The sequence below is a fragment of the Lissotriton helveticus genome, chromosome 7 (assembly GCF_964261635.1).
Source record: "Lissotriton helveticus chromosome 7, aLisHel1.1, whole genome shotgun sequence".
NCBI classification, from domain to species: Eukaryota; Metazoa; Chordata; class Amphibia; order Caudata; family Salamandridae; genus Lissotriton; species Lissotriton helveticus.
The window spans coordinates 576,427,678-576,447,750 of NC_136068.1; the positions used below are offsets into that span (position 1 = coordinate 576,427,678).

General features: G+C 46.6%; 1 protein-coding gene across 8 annotated transcripts in view; it reads right to left on the minus strand.

Moving 5' to 3' along the window:
• Positions 1–20,073, minus strand: part of LOC144768773 (uncharacterized) — a 9,320,023-nt gene that overhangs the window by 2,932,984 nt on the left and 6,366,966 nt on the right. For all 8 annotated transcript variants that reach the window (XM_078652700.1, XM_078652694.1, XM_078652695.1 and 5 more), the window contains one exon: positions 3,739–4,388. In XM_078652700.1, the coding sequence (XP_078508826.1) occupies positions 3,739–4,388 (650 nt within the window). The remainder of the gene's footprint in view (positions 1–3,738; positions 4,389–20,073) is intronic.

A 20,073-nucleotide genomic window follows, 5' to 3' on the forward strand; every position in this document is an offset into this window, starting at 1 on the left:
TTCACCAATGCGCAACAAGTGGAAGAGTTTCTCAAGCACGTGAAGCACACGCAGAGACCTGATGAGGACATGTCGGCTTCACAACACTCTGCCTCGACGGACGCAGAAGAAGACTCGCAGTCAAACATATCTTTGACATACACACTTGAGTATTAACTGGTTTTATACGTGAAGTAGCGAGTGGAGGTGGAGATAAGCGCCAAGTTCAGTATGGCATGATGTTTTGATCGGTGCACAGAGCAATACTTATTATGTACCGGGCACCCCCACCCCCCTTGGAGTCTGTTAGCACCATCTCAGAAGGGCTCAATGGGGGAGGGGTTTCTGTGATGCCGCCTAGACATGACGCCCAATGGGTATCACCCCGGTAATGTGCACTGCAAAATGCTAGAAGGATTTTTTTGTCTCTGTTCTTGTTTGGAAATGGGGAGGGGCGGGGGCGGGGGTGGGAGTCTACTACTGGCAAGTTGGGGCTGCTTCAGTGGGAGGGGGTAGTGGGGGAGAATTATGGTTGATGTATTGCATTTGGCTTATGAGTCAGGATTGTGCCAGTAGTATACCTGTTGAGATGCCTATTGGAGCATCGGGAGAGACTTTCCTTTTCGTTAGGTGATGAGGTACATGAGAGGCACAACACTCAATGGATCACAGGCAATAAGATAACAGACACAGGACAAAATGGATGAAGCTGGGGTTGAGGTCCTGAATGTTATAACATGGAATATTTGAGGTCTGGGGGATCCCAGACGAAGAGACAGATTTTGGCATACCTAGACAGGCATAGGGCACATATAGCAATGTTACAGGAAACGCATTTCACTCCGCAAACGTCACACAATTTTGCTAGTAAATGGGCGGAGTATAGAGTCTTCTCATACTCCTCTTATGCGAGGGGATCAGGGATCCTAATAAAAAAAAAACCTTCTCTCTTGACTACCCACTGTAATGGTGCGATGATGAGCTGCGCTATCTGGGCATCCGAGTAACGAGGGACAGGGAGGAAATTATGAGGTTAAACTATGGCACTACAATAACCGGCAAAGCAGAGAGCGTGAGTCGCTGGATTACAATGCCCCTTTCCATGGCGGGAAGAGCATCGATTATTAAAATGGTGATACTCCCCCAGCTGCTTTACTTATTTTTAAATATTCCATACTTCCCGGAAGCTTTCTTCTTTAAGACACTGAGGTCTGAGATGACGCGTGTAGTGTGGGGTGGTAAGCAACCAAGGCTACAGTGGAATGTCCTTATACGACCATACTCACAAGGAGGGTTCGGGATCCTGAACTTTGAACTTTATTACACCTGTGCGCAGGCCCACTATGCGTGGTTCTGAATATGCCGCAGGTAGCGGCAGAACACTGGCTCACACACCCTGTTCCTAATGATGGCACACTGTACGAGGTGACCAGCCCAAGAGAAAATATGCCTACCACTGTCACATGTACGACTGTGGCATGGCAGAGAATTGGATGCATGCTCAAAACAACCTTCCTGTACTCTCCATTATTGCCACTCTCATACCACCCAAACATGTCCCTTCTTCAAGAAACAATATTTCATAAAATTAGAGAACGCACTAATATTCGCACATGAGGGGGTCTGTATCAGGATGGGCGCTTTCGCACAGCAGAGCAAATTCTGCAGGGATCACAACACACTCCACTTGACTTGTTTCTTTATACTCGACTGCGGCAAGGAATACGATCTCTCACGCCAGACTTTCCAGTGGAGCCGCAGATACTGGCACCACTGCAGAGGATGCTGCAGAACATGACGCCCAAAACGCCTTGTCTCGACAATTTATGGAATAGTTCACACACAGAGAGAGTTGCCAATCACGACTTCCTGTGCTCGATGGAGTGAGGAGCTAGGGATGGAGGTAACGGATGATCACTGGGAATTATGCTGCCTACAGACGCAAAGGGTGTTGGCTAGCAGTAAGCTCCGTATTATACACTATAAATTCCTGCATCGAATGTACTACACCCCAGCTAGGCTACATAGGTACCACCTAAGGGAATTAGACAGGTGCGATAGATGTCATGTCCCTGGGGTGGGTTTTTTGCATGTAGCGGGGGAATGTCCAGGAGAGCACGCATATTGGGAACAGGTGTTTGGCGCCTTGGCACTAATGATTAATGAACGGGTCGAACCCACCCCATTGATGGCCCTGCTGGGCTATGTTAAACCACAGCAGGCAGTGCACCGCAAGTATGCTGCCCTTCCTCTATTACTGGCCAAGAGGCGGGTGGCGTGCCGCTGGGAGAGGGGGCGAGCACCCAAATTTAAGAACTGGATAGCTGACTTGGTGACTTGCCAGGAGCGCCTCACCGTATATGCTGAACTGTTACCGAGCGCCTCTCGACCCAAGGATATCTGGGCCCCATTAACGTGTTACCTACTGGCCCACCCACAAGACCCAGAACAGGCAAACATAACTACTGCTTAACGCTAACAAGAAGGAGATATAAGTAGTGTAAATGGGCCTAAGAAGGGAATAGATAATGAATACAACATGTGGGTCCGATCTGTTCATAGCAAGATGTGTCATCGGAAATGACAAGGGAGCCGGACTATTGACGAGCAATGTAGGTCCATTGGAATTCAGAAACTGTTAAGTGTATTACGTGTGGTTGCCTGACCTTTGAAATGGTGTAGTAATAATAGCCATGATCTGTTATAAGTTGTATAAACCTGTTTAGCCTAATAAGACCATGAGTGCAGATGTGACCAATATGTACTAAAGACTATTGCCCACATGCATCAAGGTAAATTGCGTTCGCAAACGGTGTGAATCGCAAAAATCGGCTGTTTGCGAATGCAATTTCCTTTTTTGGGATGCAGTATTTTTTTTCTTTTTTTCGCAATTTAAGGAATCGCAATTATGTTGCGATTTCTTAAATTGCGATTGCATTTAAGAAATCCCAAAATGTGATTTCTTAAATGCAATGCATGAACATTTTTTTTTTGCAAATAGGAAGAGGTAAATTACCATGAAGTTGAACTTCATGGTAATTTGTGAAAACTTTAAAAAATGCACAAAAGTGCATTTTTTAAAGTTTCATTTTACACACACACATGCCCTTGGGGCATGTGTGTGTGAAAAATGTTCTTAAAGTTCAATTTCAGGGGTGCAGGGGGGGTACTTTGGACCCCCCCTGCACCCATGAAATGGCATTCTCATTTTGCGATTCCTTAATTGCGAATCGCAAAATGAGAATGGCTTCCTATTCATTCCTATAGGCCTCTAGGCCCATTGGAATCAATGGGAAGGGATTCCTTAATTGCGATTCACAAATTGTGAATCGCAATTAAGGAAAATGAAGAAATCGCAAAAAAAATTGCGATTTCTTAATGCGTTGCATTTTGCGATTTCTTAATTGCGATTCCATAATTTTCGCAATTAAGAAATCGTAAAATGTAACAATGATGCATGTGGCCGTATATGTAATGATGCCATTGATGACATGTGTTTAACCTGAAAATTCAATAAAAAGAAGTTTAAAAAAAAAAAAGTTGATGCCCAATACTCTTATATGTACGGTCCGGTAAGAAGTTTCAGGAACATTTGGGAAACAAGAAACATTTGTCAAGACTCTAAAGTAATCCTAAGTCTCACATTGATATTCAAAAATATCTACAATTTACCATGCCCAGGACTATCCATAACCATGACTACCTTTTATTTGGTTGCCTTTTATTTTCCCATTAACTTTCAATTTTCTGTCAACTTACCAGTCGTAATGGGGAACACGTGTGGAAGTTTATCCATCCAGGTTCTTCTTAGAATCAGTTGGTCTGTGTTATATAGTGATGAATCGGATTGCTCATCGATGAAAGCAATTTGGTTAACACTGATCAAAACTAGGCAGGAGCAGACGTGGAGAAAAACAGCATTGTAGATGAAGAACTGAAGGAACGTAATCCATGGTTTCTCTGTGGCAATATCAGACCGCCAGTAATTAAAGGCTAAGTGAATTCGATAAAGCTGAAGAATATGAGGAATCCGGCAACAGGCAAAGAGCTGGAGGTTTTCATGGGAGAAAAGTTCTCTGTTGTCATTTACTAGGCTATATTTCATTAAGGCAAATATCTCCCATGGGAAGCAGCTAATGAGATCGAAGAGGAAGTTTGTATGTAGATAGTGTTTAGCAGTTAGCAAGGGATCTGTAACTAGTTTGCCTCTGTGGTAAAAGGCCACATGGAAATGCAGGTACATGTCAAACCAGCAGATGACCTCTAGCAAATAGCTGACAATCCACAGTGGGGTATTCAAGTGAAAAAATGCAACTTGGGTGGAGCAAATGATGCTGATGACAAAGGCGAGTAAAAGACGGACCATCTCCCAGTACTGGAAGAGACGATTATTCTGCAGAACTGCTTGCCTGTAAACAGGTGACAAACACAAGTTATCAATGTGTGTACTAGCATAACATCTTAAATACTAACATTTCCTAAAATTACCAACAGCAAAATAAAAACAGTTGCATAAAACCTTCTCACCTAAGTTCTAATTTAAACAGTCAGCGAATTCAATTAAATTGAGAGTACAAGTGGGCATTTAAGGAAAGAAACAATTGTTAATTGGTAAGGAGTGGTTTCATTTTCACCAGAAACTGGTCTATAAATCTTAATTAAGCATAGCAAATGAGTACTGAACTGCTGAAATCAGATGTTGAAGGTTGATGTAGGAGAACGACTTTTGCACTCTGGGACTGATTTAGATCTTGGTGGATCAGGTGTTGTCAGTTTCTCTGCCCACCTACTAGACGGTCCACCCACTCAATTTAGATGCTGGCAGGTCTATGGACAATAGTCCGTCCGAGTGCCGCCATCTCCATCAGAGTTTTACTCCAGCATGAAATGCACCTTAGGTAAAATCGGCTGTCGGGAGGAGTCCAGCCAATATTTCCGCGGGCCAAACATTATGTGCTTTCTCACCAACATAATTGTGGCAGATAAACCTCCAAACCTGAGTTGGCAGGTTTGAAGGGATATACGGTGAAACATACCTTTTTTTCTTTTTCCACTTCTTTTTCCATCATGAACCCGATCGCCCAAGTCCTCCCTTTGCTGCTACTCTTTAACCACAAAGCAAATCAACCCAGTGTCACCAGAATCAAAAGTAAACTTCTTTTTTACCTGTTTCCTTTTGAGCTGTCTATTTACCTTAGCTCTAGACTTGTGCCTTTTTGCAAATCTCTCTCACAAGCTATATTTTACGGTTGGGCATGAGCCAGCACGCAAGCGCAGCTCTGGTGATGATCTGTTGTACTTCAGTATGAGAGAGAAGCCCTGCCCACTCCCCCACCCATATTTTTCATTGGCTTGTGTCTTTGTCCTTTGTAAATGCTGGCATCTCATTCTTTATTAGGCTTCTTAGTTCCTCCATAGTATGCCCAAGTCGTCATTTGTATCCTCCCATGGCTACTGGCCCCTTTACTTCAGTACTTACACAGTAAGCACTATATTCTTTATGGAGTTTGCCCTACTTGAGGCAGGACAACATGCTTTGTTTACAGCGTGCTTTCAAATTCAATTCGTCTTTATTCGATCATAATCAATCATAAAAGACACATATAAGCAGTACAATCTGATATAAAAGAATTAAAATATCATACAAAAATTTTATTTAAAAGAGCATATCATTTTAAAATCCCAAATCTATTTAAAACAATTGTTATGTTTAAAAAGGGAGACTTCAAAATCAAAGGGAGTTAAGGCAGAATTATACAGGGCTTAATTATAGTCTCCAATATTTAAAGTAAATATTTTGGGGGAGACTTGGGAACACCAACATATAAGCACACAGGTTACATGCTGCCTCGCAAATTCTTTCTTCTAAGGACCCAAGTCCAGCTCAGGAACTTAGCCATGGCAATGACCATGACTTCAGTAGTTTCGGTTTTTAGAATATGCAGAGCTGTTTGACAAGATCTTGTACCAAGCATTCTACAAACCGGCTTGAGCCATTTCTGTTGAGGGCCCTTGTAAGCAGGGCACACAAACAGGACATGCCATAAAGTCTCATCCTCTGTTAGACAAGTATCACATTTTGTATCCCGGTCATCCCCCCACTTATTAGTCAAAGATTTTAGGGGGAGTGTTCCCACTCTAAATTGGTAGAAGAGTTTTCTATCACCAGGGCATGTTATGATGTCCCACTAGGCCTCAAACTTATACTCACAATAAAATCTAGAAAGAGGTATGTTAGAGAACCACTAGCAACGGAGGGCAGAGACTATACATAAATTTTGTCCCTATTTAAGGCTTTCAAAACTTTTTTGGACGGGAATAAATTCCCTTCCGTGTCCTCCCACAGGTGAATGAGGCCCATATCTAATAACAATGCCTTTAATTTTTAATAACCAAGAGATTTTATTTGACTTGTCCGCTTCTCTAGTAAACTTAACAGCTCTTACATAGGGTGCAAGCTCCGAGGTAGTTCAAAGTCTTCGCCAATAGGCAAGTGGTCTAAAACACGCAGCCTCCTCAAAGGAAATACATCCTAAATCTAAATTTAGGGGCATAAGAGGCGAAGGTTGAAGATTGAGGAAGGCCGGTCAGTGCCCTCAGAAACTTATTCTGGGCTAAGACTAATGGAGCTAGATTTTCAAACCCCTAGAGTTCCGCCCCATAAATTATTGAAGCTCTAACCTTCCCTTGGTAAATGGATAGAGCCGGTCCAACTGGTTTGGTTTGAGACAACCGGAATTCTTTTAAGAGGGCCCCTGCTAATTGATTATGCCTTAAGACTAGTAAATCTAATTGTGGCTTCCAGTTCAAATGTTTTCCCAAAGTAACGCCCAAATATGCAAAGGAGTCAGTTTGTTCCAGGGGCATATTATTAATTTCCACTCTAGCTTTTACTACTTTGTGTTTGTGCAAGACCATGAACTTCGTCTTATCGACGTTAACTACTAGATCATGGTCATTGCAGAACAAGATGAATCGATCAAGGGCACGTTGCAGACCAGATGGCGTCTTGGACAAAATTAAAGTGTTGTCTGAAAACATTAAAAGCGGAATCCTGGATCCAGTAGGAGTAGGTGCGTCCGTGGGATATTCAGTGTAGTATGAGATAACATTATTTATCAACAAAGAGAAAAGGATAGGGGCCAGAACACCCCCCGCCTTACTCCCTTGCTCACAGAAAAGCGGTCTATTAACTCACCCTGCTGACCCCAACGTACTTGGGCGTATGTTAATTCATGTAGTTTTTTAATAAAAGATAAGATCTCAGCAGGCATCCCTGCTTCCCTCAGGGTATCCCACATCTTAGGGCGGGGGACTAAGTCAAAATGGAAGGAAATCCTGCTTGATAAGTGGATAGTATTTTGTTTTCATCTATCCACCTGTTTACCCTACTTAGCACTAATCTCGCCACAATTTTTTGAAGAGTGTCTATAAGGCTTAGGGGCCTATAATTAGATGGACAGGCGCCATCACCCTTTTTATAAATGGGGATTATTTCAGCCCAACACCAGGATTCTGGAATGGGGGCGCCTCTAGCCAAACCATTTACAAGGATGTGGATATATTTTAGCCAGTTCTCCCAATCTTATTTATATATATCCGCCGGAATACAGCCCGGTCCAGGTGCTCTACCTGCAGCCACTCCATCAAGAGCTCTCTCAATTTCCCCTAGTGTAAAGGATAGGACTGAGTCAGTCTCTAAACAGGGCTGGTGCCCAGTACTTTCTTCGGGCGATGAAAATTGAGCCTGATAGTGTGAGACCCATACTTCTGGGGGAACGTTATTAAAAGGAGCTGGGCCAGCACTACCATTGCCCCATTTTATTAAGTGCCAGAACTGACACCAATTTTTCCCATTGGTTGCGTCTAGGAGGTCTCTCCATCTATTTTCATCATAGGCCTTCTTTGCCCTAAATTGAGTGGCCTTGTAATCTGCCCTGAGTTCCCTTATCTCCTGCGTAGATCTCACCCTTATTGCTTGGGACAATTGTCTGAAAGCTAACCTGCATGCCCCATCACACCATTTTGCGGCTTTATGGATGGGGAGCACATTAGATCTTTTTATATTTTTTGTGAAATAGCTTTTCAGCTTAATAAACTGGGACTCGTGGGCTTCTGTAAGGGTTGTAAGGCTAGCCTTGCTGGAGTCAAGAAGGGATAGGGCAACAAGAGACTCTTCAAGAATGGACCTTATCTGTGCCATAGTGCCCTCATCCTCAGATACCCATGCCCATTTTAGTCTTCGGCAGTGGAGAGACATAACAACATCTGCCGTAGCAATCTCCGTGCCGCCCCTCCCCAGTGGGCGACCCTTAACCTCTAGAGTCAATGACAATGGGTCGTGATCAGTCTCTGGTCTATTTAAAACCTCCATATTCTTTAATCTTGACCACAATTCTAAATTAATAAGAAAGTAGTCAATCCTGCTGCTACTTCTCCCAATATTAAAGGTGGGATTACCATTACCATCCAATTTGGTTTTCCCATTGACAGCCCGGAGCCCACCCTCCATTGTCAAACTTTTTAATTATAATACTGCCTCCATCCATTTATTGATTGGAGGGAGTGTTAAAGATAGAACACCCCAATTCGCATCCTCATCGCTAGTAAGACTAGCGTCTTCTAGACCAAGGAGCTCAAACATACAATTAAAATCCCCTGCAATAACCCAGTTACTTGTCCCTTCCATTGACTTAATAAAATGATCTAGGCTAGAGATGGTCGGTGAGGCTTTCCCTCCGGCCATGCCTATAGCGTAGACATTAACCAGTATAGGACCATGGTCGTATTCAAAATTTGTTTTAAGAACCTGGATGTCTGGGTTATCAATCCCAAGTTCTTCAACCAGGAGGCCCACCTGCTGTCTTACTCAAACCGATAATCCTCCGGAAATGAGCCCCTTAGAATTTGCAATAGCGGGTTTACCTAAGGCCAAATAACCTGGTCGAAAAATAGTACTCAAGGACCAGGTCTCCCGAAAGGCAATACTATCATAAAACTCAATAAAAGTAGACCAATCAGAAGAAGTAGTCTTCTGTAATAAGCCAGCAGTGTTCCATGATAACATGCTTAGTGTACTTGTATCAATACCTTCTCCCTGACCTAATGGTATCAGGGCCTCGGAATGCTCAGACCCCCCGGATGTAACCAGCTGAGGGCTTAAGGCGATCACAGGAGGAGGTGCAGGTCGGCTAGTTTGAGCCTCTGTCACAGGTAAGACTACAGGAGACAGTCAATCGCATGCGTCTAAACGAGACCAGGGAGCAAATCTATTAGCAAGGCTTAGATCAAAGGGGCCACCTAAAGGTCTTTGTGGTGCGAGGCTACTTCCGCCCCCTTGCGGAAAAAGGTGATTCGGTCTATAGAAAAAACCCAAAGGCAGAAGAGAAATTTTACCAGATGGACTCCATTGATTTCTACTCCCCAAGTGACCTAATAGGAATCTAACGACATGGGCGTTATTGAAGTTGGCAACTAAACAGTCAACCCACCCTTCCTTGGCTGAGTGTCCATCCCAGGATGCACATCTAGCCATAATCATTTAGTTGCAGATATCCCACCACGGTACCCCATCTACCTTCAATTGAGCACTAAGCCAGTGCATAGTTTTAGACATTAACTGCTCAGTGGGTTCCATTTGCCCCTCTTGTAGAAGCAGTACATTCTTTAGGACCACCACCAGGGGAGCAGCGGCGGGTGGGAGGTGTAAAATCCTAGAGCCATCGCTGCGACCAAAAGAATTATGTACTGGTAGGAGGTCACAATTAGAATACCCATGTTAGACCTGGCACCATTGGCGTGGGTCTCCCTTCCATTTTGTTGCTGTTACCTCATGTGTTTTTGCTGGTGTTAGCTGCTCAGAGCACTGTGCCACTGCCAAACAGTGCCACAGTGCAAGTGCTCCCTGTGTAAATTGCTATATTGATTGGATTCCATGAGTGGCTTATTTGGGTTACTGCGTAATCAAGAGAGAGAGGTAGGACCAGAAAGCTAGTCCATGTCCCCGGTTAATATATGATTAAATCAAAAAGAGACTAGCTCAAGTTACTTTAGGGGAGGGGGAAGACTCTGGTATGTTTTGTCACGGAGTGTGAACACCCAGCAGGTGTGTTCAAAAAGCCCTCACCCACCAACCTAGTTGGTGGCATGCTTCATCATCGGGCCCACCCAGTGGCACCTAGCGTGCCCCGGGTGTGCTTCAACGCCTGACTACAGCGGAGCTGGTATTTTACTGAGTGTGCAGTGAAGATAGTTAAGGAAGTGATGTTAAAACGGCTGAACGGTGGTCCCAGTACCCGAAGGTAAAATTAGACTTTAATACCTGGGCCTCCGTCAGCGGTTAAAAATAAGGCAAGGGGATGTAAGGGGCGAGTTACGACCTCTCACATCCAATGGGTCAACATGTTTCAGCCAGTGCCTTATGACTAGACTGGCTTTCTTCAGGACCTAAAATAAGTGAGTGCAAATTACCTAGTGGGGGTGTAGGGGAGACTATGTGTCTACACGCCCTAAAGTGTATCTACGTGTGAGAGGGGGATTCCCTTCTCAAGACCACCTGTACACATAACATGGAAGGACAAAACAAAACACACAGGGAGAAGGTAGAGTCATTAGGATGTACAGTTTTACGCACATCTGATGCCGTCACTATAGCGAGTGCTGGTGGGCTATAGGCGGCTATGGTGTGATGGTATTGGTGGTACCATCACAGTGGGAATCGCACAGATAACTCGAGAGTGAGGTGATTTAAGAGACGGAGTAAAACAGGGTGCATTAGTGAAAATGCGGCGCAAGGAGGGATTCTTACGCAAGTTATTTGCTCAGTCTGACCTCAAGGTTGGGAGGTGGCAAAGGCTTGACCCTGGGGGGACAAACATTTACCATGCTGATTAGGGAGACCTGTTAGGAAAGAAAATAGCGCTTACCAGGAGTCGTGATGGTGGTTTCTCATACTCACAGTACTTCTGGGTTGAGCCTGCTCTGGACCTGTAGTGCCTCCTTCGCATACCGGTGGGGAATGAGTGTTTTCCCAGGTCTTAAGTAGTCTTGTTAATTGGTCTAATTAAGTGCACCTGTGATGTGGAGGGCAATGGTGAAAAGACTCACAAGCCTGAGTCATGCTGCCTGGAGTAAGTATGGGCGCCTTAGGTGCGCGCGCGCTCTAGCGCCCTGTCGCGCTGGGAGGCATCGTTATGGGCCACTGGGGAACCACCCAGGCGCTCGCGTCTATAGTTAGCGCATGCGCGATAGGTCCAAGTGCAGGCTCCTCAGGGGAACAGCCTGGAGGGTAGTGTTAGTTGTTCGCGCATGCGCATTGTGACCGGGCTGGTCTGCGCATGTGCGGCGTATGACGGGTGATCGCCCGCGCATGCGCGGTGTGTTGTTCACCGGGCACATTTGATTTCGTCCATTGAGTGGACCTGAGGCATGTAAATAATTTCGTTTCGTCCATTGAGTGGACGTGGGGCATATAAAAAACATTTAGACAAGTGCATTGTGAATAAATGGGGGACAATCTTTAGCAATTTCAGGAGAAAGACTGCTAAGAGGACGTAGTCGTTCCAGTGATGCTGCGCCCAAACATATGTAGTTTGATGATGGGGGTAGTGTGATCACTGGCGGGTCAGGGAATTCCACGGGATGGCATCATTCAATCCCTGGGTGGATGTGGAAAGGCGGTAGATCCACCGTTGTTCTGCCTGCAGTAGTTTTTGGTCATTGTCCATAGCGCCTGAGGTGATCTGCTCTATCACCGTCCATGATAGGTCATTTGGTGTGTGGCCTTCGGTGATGAAATGGTTGGTCATCTTGCTTATGTTCTTTTTGCATCTGATGGTGCTGCGGTGTTCGGTTATGCGGGTTTTTATTTTCCGTGTGGTCATCCCAATGTACCGGAGTCCACATCTACATGTAATTAAGTAGATGACATTGCGGGAGTTGCAGTTAGTGTGGCTACGCTGGGTCCACATCTTGTTTGGTTCCAAATCCAAGGTTTTGGTGTGGGAGGTGAGGTGGCACACGCTGCAGTCATTGCACGGATAGTGCCCGCTAACATTGGGGAGGCCCCATATGTTGCGGAGGGTGTTGGTGGCAGGTGAGGGTGGTGGTCTGGGACGGGTATTGACAAGGCGGTCTTTTAGATTGGAGTTTCGCTTGTATGCGAATCTTGGAAGGTCCCATTTCCTCTGTCCTGAAGTGATGATTTTCCAATGTTTTTTTATAATTTTCGACACCTCATTCGATGCTGTGTTATAGGTCGTAACGCAGGTGATGGGTGGGTTATCTTGGACTTTGGTGACAGTCTCGAGGAGGGCCTCCCGATTTTGGTTTCTTGCTCTTTTCTGTGTTTTGTTGATGATTGGTCTTGGATAGCCCCGTTGTGACAGCTTGTTGGTCAAGTCCATAGCCTGTTTTTTATAGTCAGAGATGTTCGTGCAGTTCCTGCGTATACGCAAGAACTGTCCATAGGGCAGATTCTCTCTGAGGGGGCGTGGGTGGAAACTGGTAAAGTCAAGCAATGAGTTCCTTGCTGTCGGTTTGTAGTACGTGGTAGTGGTCAGAGTGCCATCTTTGGCTCTGATATCCAGGTCTAGGAAGGGGAGATGGCTGTTGCTGGCCGTGCTGGTGAACTTGAGGTAGGGGTCCCTGTTGTTAAGCCATGTCATGAATTCGTCCAGGTCGGAGTGGGAACCTTCCCAGACCACCAGAATATCATCTATATACCTGCGCCAACTCAGGATGTGGTTGATGTAGGGGTTGGTGTCTGTAGTTATATGGCACTCTTCAAAGTGGTGGACGTATAGTCCCGCCACGCTTGGAGCGAAGACACTGCCCATCGATGTCCCGTTGGTCTGTAAGTAGAGAGTGCCGTCGTACTCAAAGAAGTTTTCTTTGAGTGCCAAGGTTGCGCATGACAGTATAAAGGCTCTTGGCGTGTGGTGTTCCCAGTTAGTAGCCATAAGGATGTCATGGAGTACTTGGAGAGTGGCATCTTGTGGGAGGCTGGTGTAGAGGCTCTCCACGTCTAGACCCACCAGCAGTTGTGTGGTAGGGTTGAATTCCTTGTTGTTGAGGACTTGTAAGAGATGCTTGGTGTCCTTGATGTATGTCGGGGTCGACTGTACCAGGGGGTTTAAGAAAAAGTCGCAGTAGCAAGACAGTGGTTCCAATAGGGAGTTGATCCCTGATACTATGGGTCTTCCAGGAGGGGGAGTGACCCCCTTGTGAACTTTAGGCACAGTATAGAAATATGGGGTTCTGGTGTTCTGTGGGCATAGGTAATCTGCTTCCTGTTTGGATATGTGCTCAGCGTCCGCTGCCCTTTTGACCAGTGCGTGGATCGTGGTCCTCAGTTCGTTAGTGGGGTCTTGTTCCAGCCGGCGATAGTTCCTGTTGTCGCTTAGTAATCTGCGGCACTCAGTGTCATAGTCCTGCTTGTTTTGGAGGACAATGCCTCCTCCTTTGTCCGCCGGTTTGATAACGATCAGGGGGTTGTCTTGCAACCGTTGTAGAATCCTCCTATCCTCCCAAGATAGGTTGTTAAAATGGTTGGTAGGTTTTAATCTCTCAATATCGTTGTACACGGCCTGTTCAAATGTCGCGATTTCGGGGGGAATGGCAGAGGGAGGTGGTACAAACGTGGATTTTGGTCGCAGACCAGTGATATTGGGATTGTCGTGGACTGGTTCTATTTCTGGGATTGGTTTCTCGAAGAACGACTTCAGTTTCAGTTTCCGGAAGAATTGCGCCAGTTCCACATGTAATTTGAACTTGTCGAGTCTTGTTGTCGGAACAAATGATAAGCCCTTCTCAAGTACCGACTGTTCTTTGGGGGTCAGGGGTGTGCTAGACAAGTTGAAAACCAATGAGTCTTGTTGTTTTTGAGGAATCATTGTTTGCTGGTTCCCGCTGTGCCCTCTTTCGCCTTCTGGCGTGTGTTCGCGCTGACTGGGTTCTCCTCTCCGCCCCAGTGTACTTGTGGTTGTTGTGGGTTTGTTCTTCTTCTGCCCCGTGTTCTTCTGCCCTGTCCTAAAAAAGGAACGTGTTGTCCCTGGTGGCCTGTAAATAAGGGCATTGGTCCAGGAGGGTACATGGGCGGGAATCCAAAGTAGGGGTTTTGCATCGGGCCGTAATTGGGTGGGAAACCGTGGAATTGTCCAGGTTGACCTCCTTGCCAGTTGTTCTGCCAACGCTGTCCACGTCTGCCGCGTCCTCCTCGTCTCGCCGAGCCAGTGCTGGAATCGCTGGACACGGAGCTGTCATCTCCGGAGGTGTTGGACATACTGGTGTTTTTGTTCTGAGGGGTGTAGTCATCCTCCGAGTATGGGTAGACTTTGGCGTAATTGAATTTCTTCAAATCCTTGTCGAATTTCTTTATTTTTGCCTGAGTCAAGTATTCTTTATATTCGTTTATGTCTTTATTCTGGTCCTCCAATTTCTTTTTGTAGGCGGTTATTGTGGCTTTAAAGTGACTTTCTGTTGCTTGGACTGTCACCAAAGTCCAAGATAACCCACCCATCACCTGCGTTACGACCTATAACACAGCATCGAATGAGGTGTCGAAAATTATAAAAAAACATTGGAAAATCATCACTTCAGGACAGAGGAAATGGGACCTTCCAAGATTCGCATACAAGCGAAACTCCAATCTAAAAGACCGCCTTGTCAATACCCGTCCCAGACCACCACCCTCACCTGCCACCAACACCCTCCGCAACATATGGGGCCTCCCCAATGTTAGCGGGCACTATCCGTGCAATGACTGCAGCGTGTGCCACCTCACCTCCCACACCAAAACCTTGGATTTGGAACCAAACAAGATGTGGACCCAGCGTAGCCACACTAACTGCAACTCCCGCAATGTCATCTACTTAATTACATGTAGATGTGGACTCCGGTACATTGGGATGACCACACGGAAAATAAAAACCCACATAACCGAACACCGCAGCACCATCAGATGCAAAAAGAACATAAGCAAGATGACCAACCATTTCATCACCGAAGGCCACACACCAAATGACCTATCATGGACGGTGATAGAGCAGATCACCTCAGGCGCTATGGACAATGACCAAAAACTACTGCAGGCAGAACAACGGTGGATCTACCGCCTTTCCACATCCACCCAGGGATTGAATGATGCCATCCCGTGGAATTCCCTGACCCGCCAGTGATCACACTACCCCCATCATCAAACTACATATGTTTGGGCGCAGCATCACTGGAACGACTACGTCCTCTTAGCAGTCTTTCTCCTGAAATTGCTAAAGATTGTCCCCCATTTATTCACAATGCACTTGTCTAAATGTTTTTTATATGCCCCACGTCCACTCAATGGACGAAACGAAATTATTTACATGCCTCAGGTCCACTCAATGGACGAAATCAAATGTGCCCGGTGAACAACACACCGCGCATGCGCGGGCGATCACCCGTCATACGCCGCACATGCGCAGACCAGCCCGGTCACAATGCGCATGCGCGAACAACTAACACTACCCTCCAGGCTGTTCCCCTGAGGAGCCTGCACTTGGACCTATCGCGCATGCGCTAACTATAGACGCGAGCGCCTGGGTGGTTCCCCAGTGGCCCATAACGATGCCTCCCAGCGCGACAGGGCGCTAGAGCGCGCGCGCACCTAAGGCGCCCATACTTACTCCAGGCAGCATGACTCAGGCTTGTGAGTCTTTTCACCATTGCCCTCCACATCACAGGTGCACTTAATTAGACCAATTAACAAGACTACTTAAGACCTGGGAAAACACTCATTCCCCACCGGTATGCGAAGGAGGCACTACAGGTCCAGAGCAGGCTCAACCCAGAAGTACTGTGAGTATGAGAAACCACCATCACGACTCCTGGTAAGCGCTATTTTCTTTCCTAACAGGTCTCCCTAATCAGCATGGTAAATGTTTGTCCCCCCAGGGTCAAGCCTTTGCCACCTCCCAACCTTGAGGTCAGACTGAGCAAATAACTTGCGTAAGAATCCCTCCTTGCGCCGCATTTTCACTAATGCACCCTGTTTTACTCCGTCTCTTAAATCACCTCACTCTCGAGTTATCTGTGCGATTCCCACTGTGATGGTACCACCAATACCATCACACCATAGCCGCCTATAGCCCACCAGCACTCGCTATAGTGACGGCATCAGATGTGCGTAAAACTGTACATCCTAATGACTCTACCTTCTCCCTGTGTGTTTTGTTTTGTCCTTCCATGTTATGTGTACAGGTGGTCTTGAGAAGGGAATCCCCCTCTCACACGTAGATACACTTTAGGGCGTGTAGACACATAGTCTCCCCTACACCCCCACTAGGTAATTTGCACTCACTTATTTTAGGTCCTGAAGAAAGCCAGTCTAGTCATAAGGCACTGGCTGAAACATGTTGACCCATTGGATGTGAGAGGTCGTAACTCGCCCCTTACATCCCCTTGCCTTATTTTTAACCGCTGACGGAGGCCCAGGTATTAAAGTCTAATTTTACCTTCGGGTACTGGGACCACCGTTCAGCCGTTTTAACATCACTTCCTTAACTATCTTCACTGCACACTCAGTAAAATACCAGCTCCGCTGTAGTCAGGCGTTGAAGCACACCCGGGGCACGCTAGGTGCCACTGGGTGGGCCCGATGATGAAGCATGCCACCAACTAGGTTGGTGGGTGAGGGCTTTTTGAACACACCTGCTGGGTGTTCACACTCCGTGACAAAACATACCAGAGTCTTCCCCCTCCCCTAAAGTAACTTGAGCTAGTCTCTTTTTGATTTAATCATCAATTATTTGGGTTACTGTCAGACCCTAGTACAGTGCACCAGGAGTGCCCAGGGCTTGTAACTCCAAATGCTGCTAGTGGGCTTGCAGCACTGGTTGTGCCACCCACAGAAGCGGCCTTGTAAAATGTGTCTAAGGTCTGCCATTGCAGAGCCTGCGTGCAGTCTGGTACTGTCATGCTGACTGGGCAAGTGCACCCACTTGCCAGTCCCTAAACCTTCCCTTACCTTCATCTTAGTCACCCCTATGGTAGGCCCAAGGGCAGGGAGCATTGTAAGTATAAGGTAGGACAAGCCCTGATGTGTGAGGCATGTCCTAATAGTGAATTATAGCCATTTTCGTTTTTCACTATTGCAAGGCTACCTGTTCTCCATAGGCCAGAATGGGCTGTTGAAATTGTTACATTCTATAATCCTATCAGACTCAGGGAACATGGTACAAATTCGAGTTTAGTATGCCTGAACTCAGAATAATAAAATACATCTTTTAGCAAAGTTTATTTTAATATTCTGTGTTTCAAATACCACTTTTAGAACGTAGGTATTTGCCTAACCATTTCAGCCCGCCTCTGCTAGGATGTGTATCTGCTGTCTGGTTTCTGTGAGTGAGGGCTGGGGAATTCCAGGAGACAGGCTGGGGCAGCCCGGTGGTGAATAGAGAGATTTACATCCAGATGGGTGGGAGGAGTGCACCTGGACTCTGAATAGGACTGTGCCTTTCCACTTTAATGCTGGCTCCACCTCCTATGGAGCCAGTCTGATGTCTCTGCCCTGCACACTGAAAGAAAAGTCAGAGTCATATCAACAAAGTGCTCAAGAACTAGACTGGACTAGGCAAAGGCCCCCTGGCCTCAGAGAGCAAAGGATTAGGGGTATAAGTATTGGGACCCTGCTCCCAAGAAATTAGATCCTGCTTTAATAAGAAGAATCCTCTGCCCGAGGAGAAGGAACAGGGAAAGCTGTAAGGAGGAATACTGTCCCTGACCTGGGGGATTGGCCTGCAGTGGTTGCCTTGCTGCAGAATGAGAGGAGAAAGACTTCAAAGACTTTACTATTAACTTGTGCTTAAAGATCTCCAAGGGCCTGTGAGTGAGCTTGCCCCTGAACAAAGTACCAGGACCAGTGGACTTCATCCGCCTTGCAATCTGCTGCTGGAAACGCTTTTTTCAGTATTTGCTGAGGCCGGGAGCTGTGTACGCCTCGTACAACTAATTTGTGTCCAGCAACGCACCGTACCCCGCCTGTCCGCCTCAATCAACGCGACCAACGAATCGTAGATCGCACCGTGACTGGCCGACCCCGCCGCGTACAAACTCTTTGCCTCATCGAGTCATCCTGGTTGGTACGACCCGCACACTGCCGCCGAGTTCAAGGGTGCCGCTCGCATCGGAAAGGGGAGTACGCTCCGTACATCCACCTCGCTCCGCAGCCAAGACTGAACGCCGCGGCCCCCACAGTACGGCTCGTACGTCGCATTGTAAGCTGAACGCACCGCATCAAGCACCGTCTGCCTCAATCAACGCGGCTACCCGCTCTATGACTCGCACCAATGACATCACGAGCCGGAGCTCGCACCGTGCCTGGAGGACAACACATCGTGCATCCCAGTACGCATCGGACGAAGCGTCCGCTGCGCTTGCTAGACTTTGTGTTATTTTCATTGCCGTGAGAGCCGGACAAAGAGTACGAATTGCACAGAATTCGAAAACTAAGCATTTTAACAAGAGCTCTTTATTGCTGATAGTATTGTCGTTCTTTGGTCTTGTGCTAAGTCTTATATAAAAGCTAACTATTTTTGATATAAAACCTGTGTGGTGTCCATTTGTAGTGTGGTCCCTGAGTTACTGTATGTGGCCACAAATGCTTAACTTACATCGCCTCTGAACTAGCCTTGACTGCTCGCGCCACGCCGCCTAGAGGGTGAGCAGGGGTTATTTTAAGAGGGTAATTCCCTTGCCCTAACTAGAGGAGAGGGTCCCTGCTTGTCACAAGTTCCTACCAGAGACCCCCAATTCTAACATTGGAGGTCAAGCGGGTTGGATTCCGAATTTGCATTTGTGACTCATGTACAGTGATTGGTGAACACTACTTAGTGAGTGCAGACCATAACGCAACCACGTACTTTTTAATTTTTGTTTGCGAAGAGATCTCCATTTTTACAAAGTCATGCCTGTTTCAGTTAATGGGGAGAAGGCAGCACCTATAGTTTCTGATGGAATTGAAATAGAATGGGAAGAAGAGAGACTGGAGAGCTACGCCCAAAACCAGCTGAAGTGCTTCTGCAGAAAACTTCAAAGTTCCTCAAACAGGATGTAGAAACAAGTCACACTACCAAAAGGCGCTGATGGCCTGGATGGAGTCAAGGAAGGCACCTGAAGATGTGGTGAAAACTGAGCAGGCAGAGGGCAGCAATGGCTTTGGCAGAGTCCTGTCACCAGAGGAGTTGGCAGACAGGAAGGAAACAAGGATGCATGAAATGGATATGGCAAAACTTAAATTGAATGGGCAACTGGAGCTGGAAAGCAAAAAGCTAGCTCTGGAAGAGAGAAGAATCCAAATGGAGCATGAAATGAAGTTGAGGGAAATGAAGCTGAAGGCTAAGAGTTTAGAGCCTACTCCCTCTGGAAGCAGCGCACCGCCAGTGCAGGTAGAGTCAAGAGTGTACATACCAAAGGAGGTGGTTAAAGAATTTTTTTTAAATGATGACATAGGGCAGTCGTTCAAGGTCTACGAGGTAGCCATGTCTTCCCACCGGGTCCCTGAGAGAGACTGGGGAGCGGGTTTGTGGGGACAGTTCCTGAGTGAGGGGCGGGACACATTACGGGATTTGCCCTCAGATGTTTATAATTCTTATCCACACATGAAGGATGCTTTGATGGGCAGGTATGGGTTAACTCCTGAGTTGTATAGACAGAGGTTCAGTGGTTGCACCAAGATTCCTAACAGTACGTATGTTGAGTATGTCACTTGTTTGTGCATAGCACTAGATGGTTGGGTGAAGGATAGCAAAGTTGATGATTTTTAAGGGCTTCTTGATTTAGTTGCATGGGAGCACTTGTCCAGTAATTGCTTTACTGAGCTACGCCAGCACCTGATTGATAGTAAGATGACTAACCCTAGAAAGCTTGCTGAGGAGGCGGACCGCTGGGTCAGTACCATGGTCCACAAGGGTCAAGTGGGAGACTCCGCCAAGGGTGGGCAGGGTCCCTAGCAGAAGAGTGGGGGGGACAAGGGTAAACAGAGGGAGTTCCAAAGAAGGCCCCAAAGTAGTCCCCCAGGGAACCAAGGGAAAGGTTCTCAGCCTCCCCAACCCCAGAAACCAA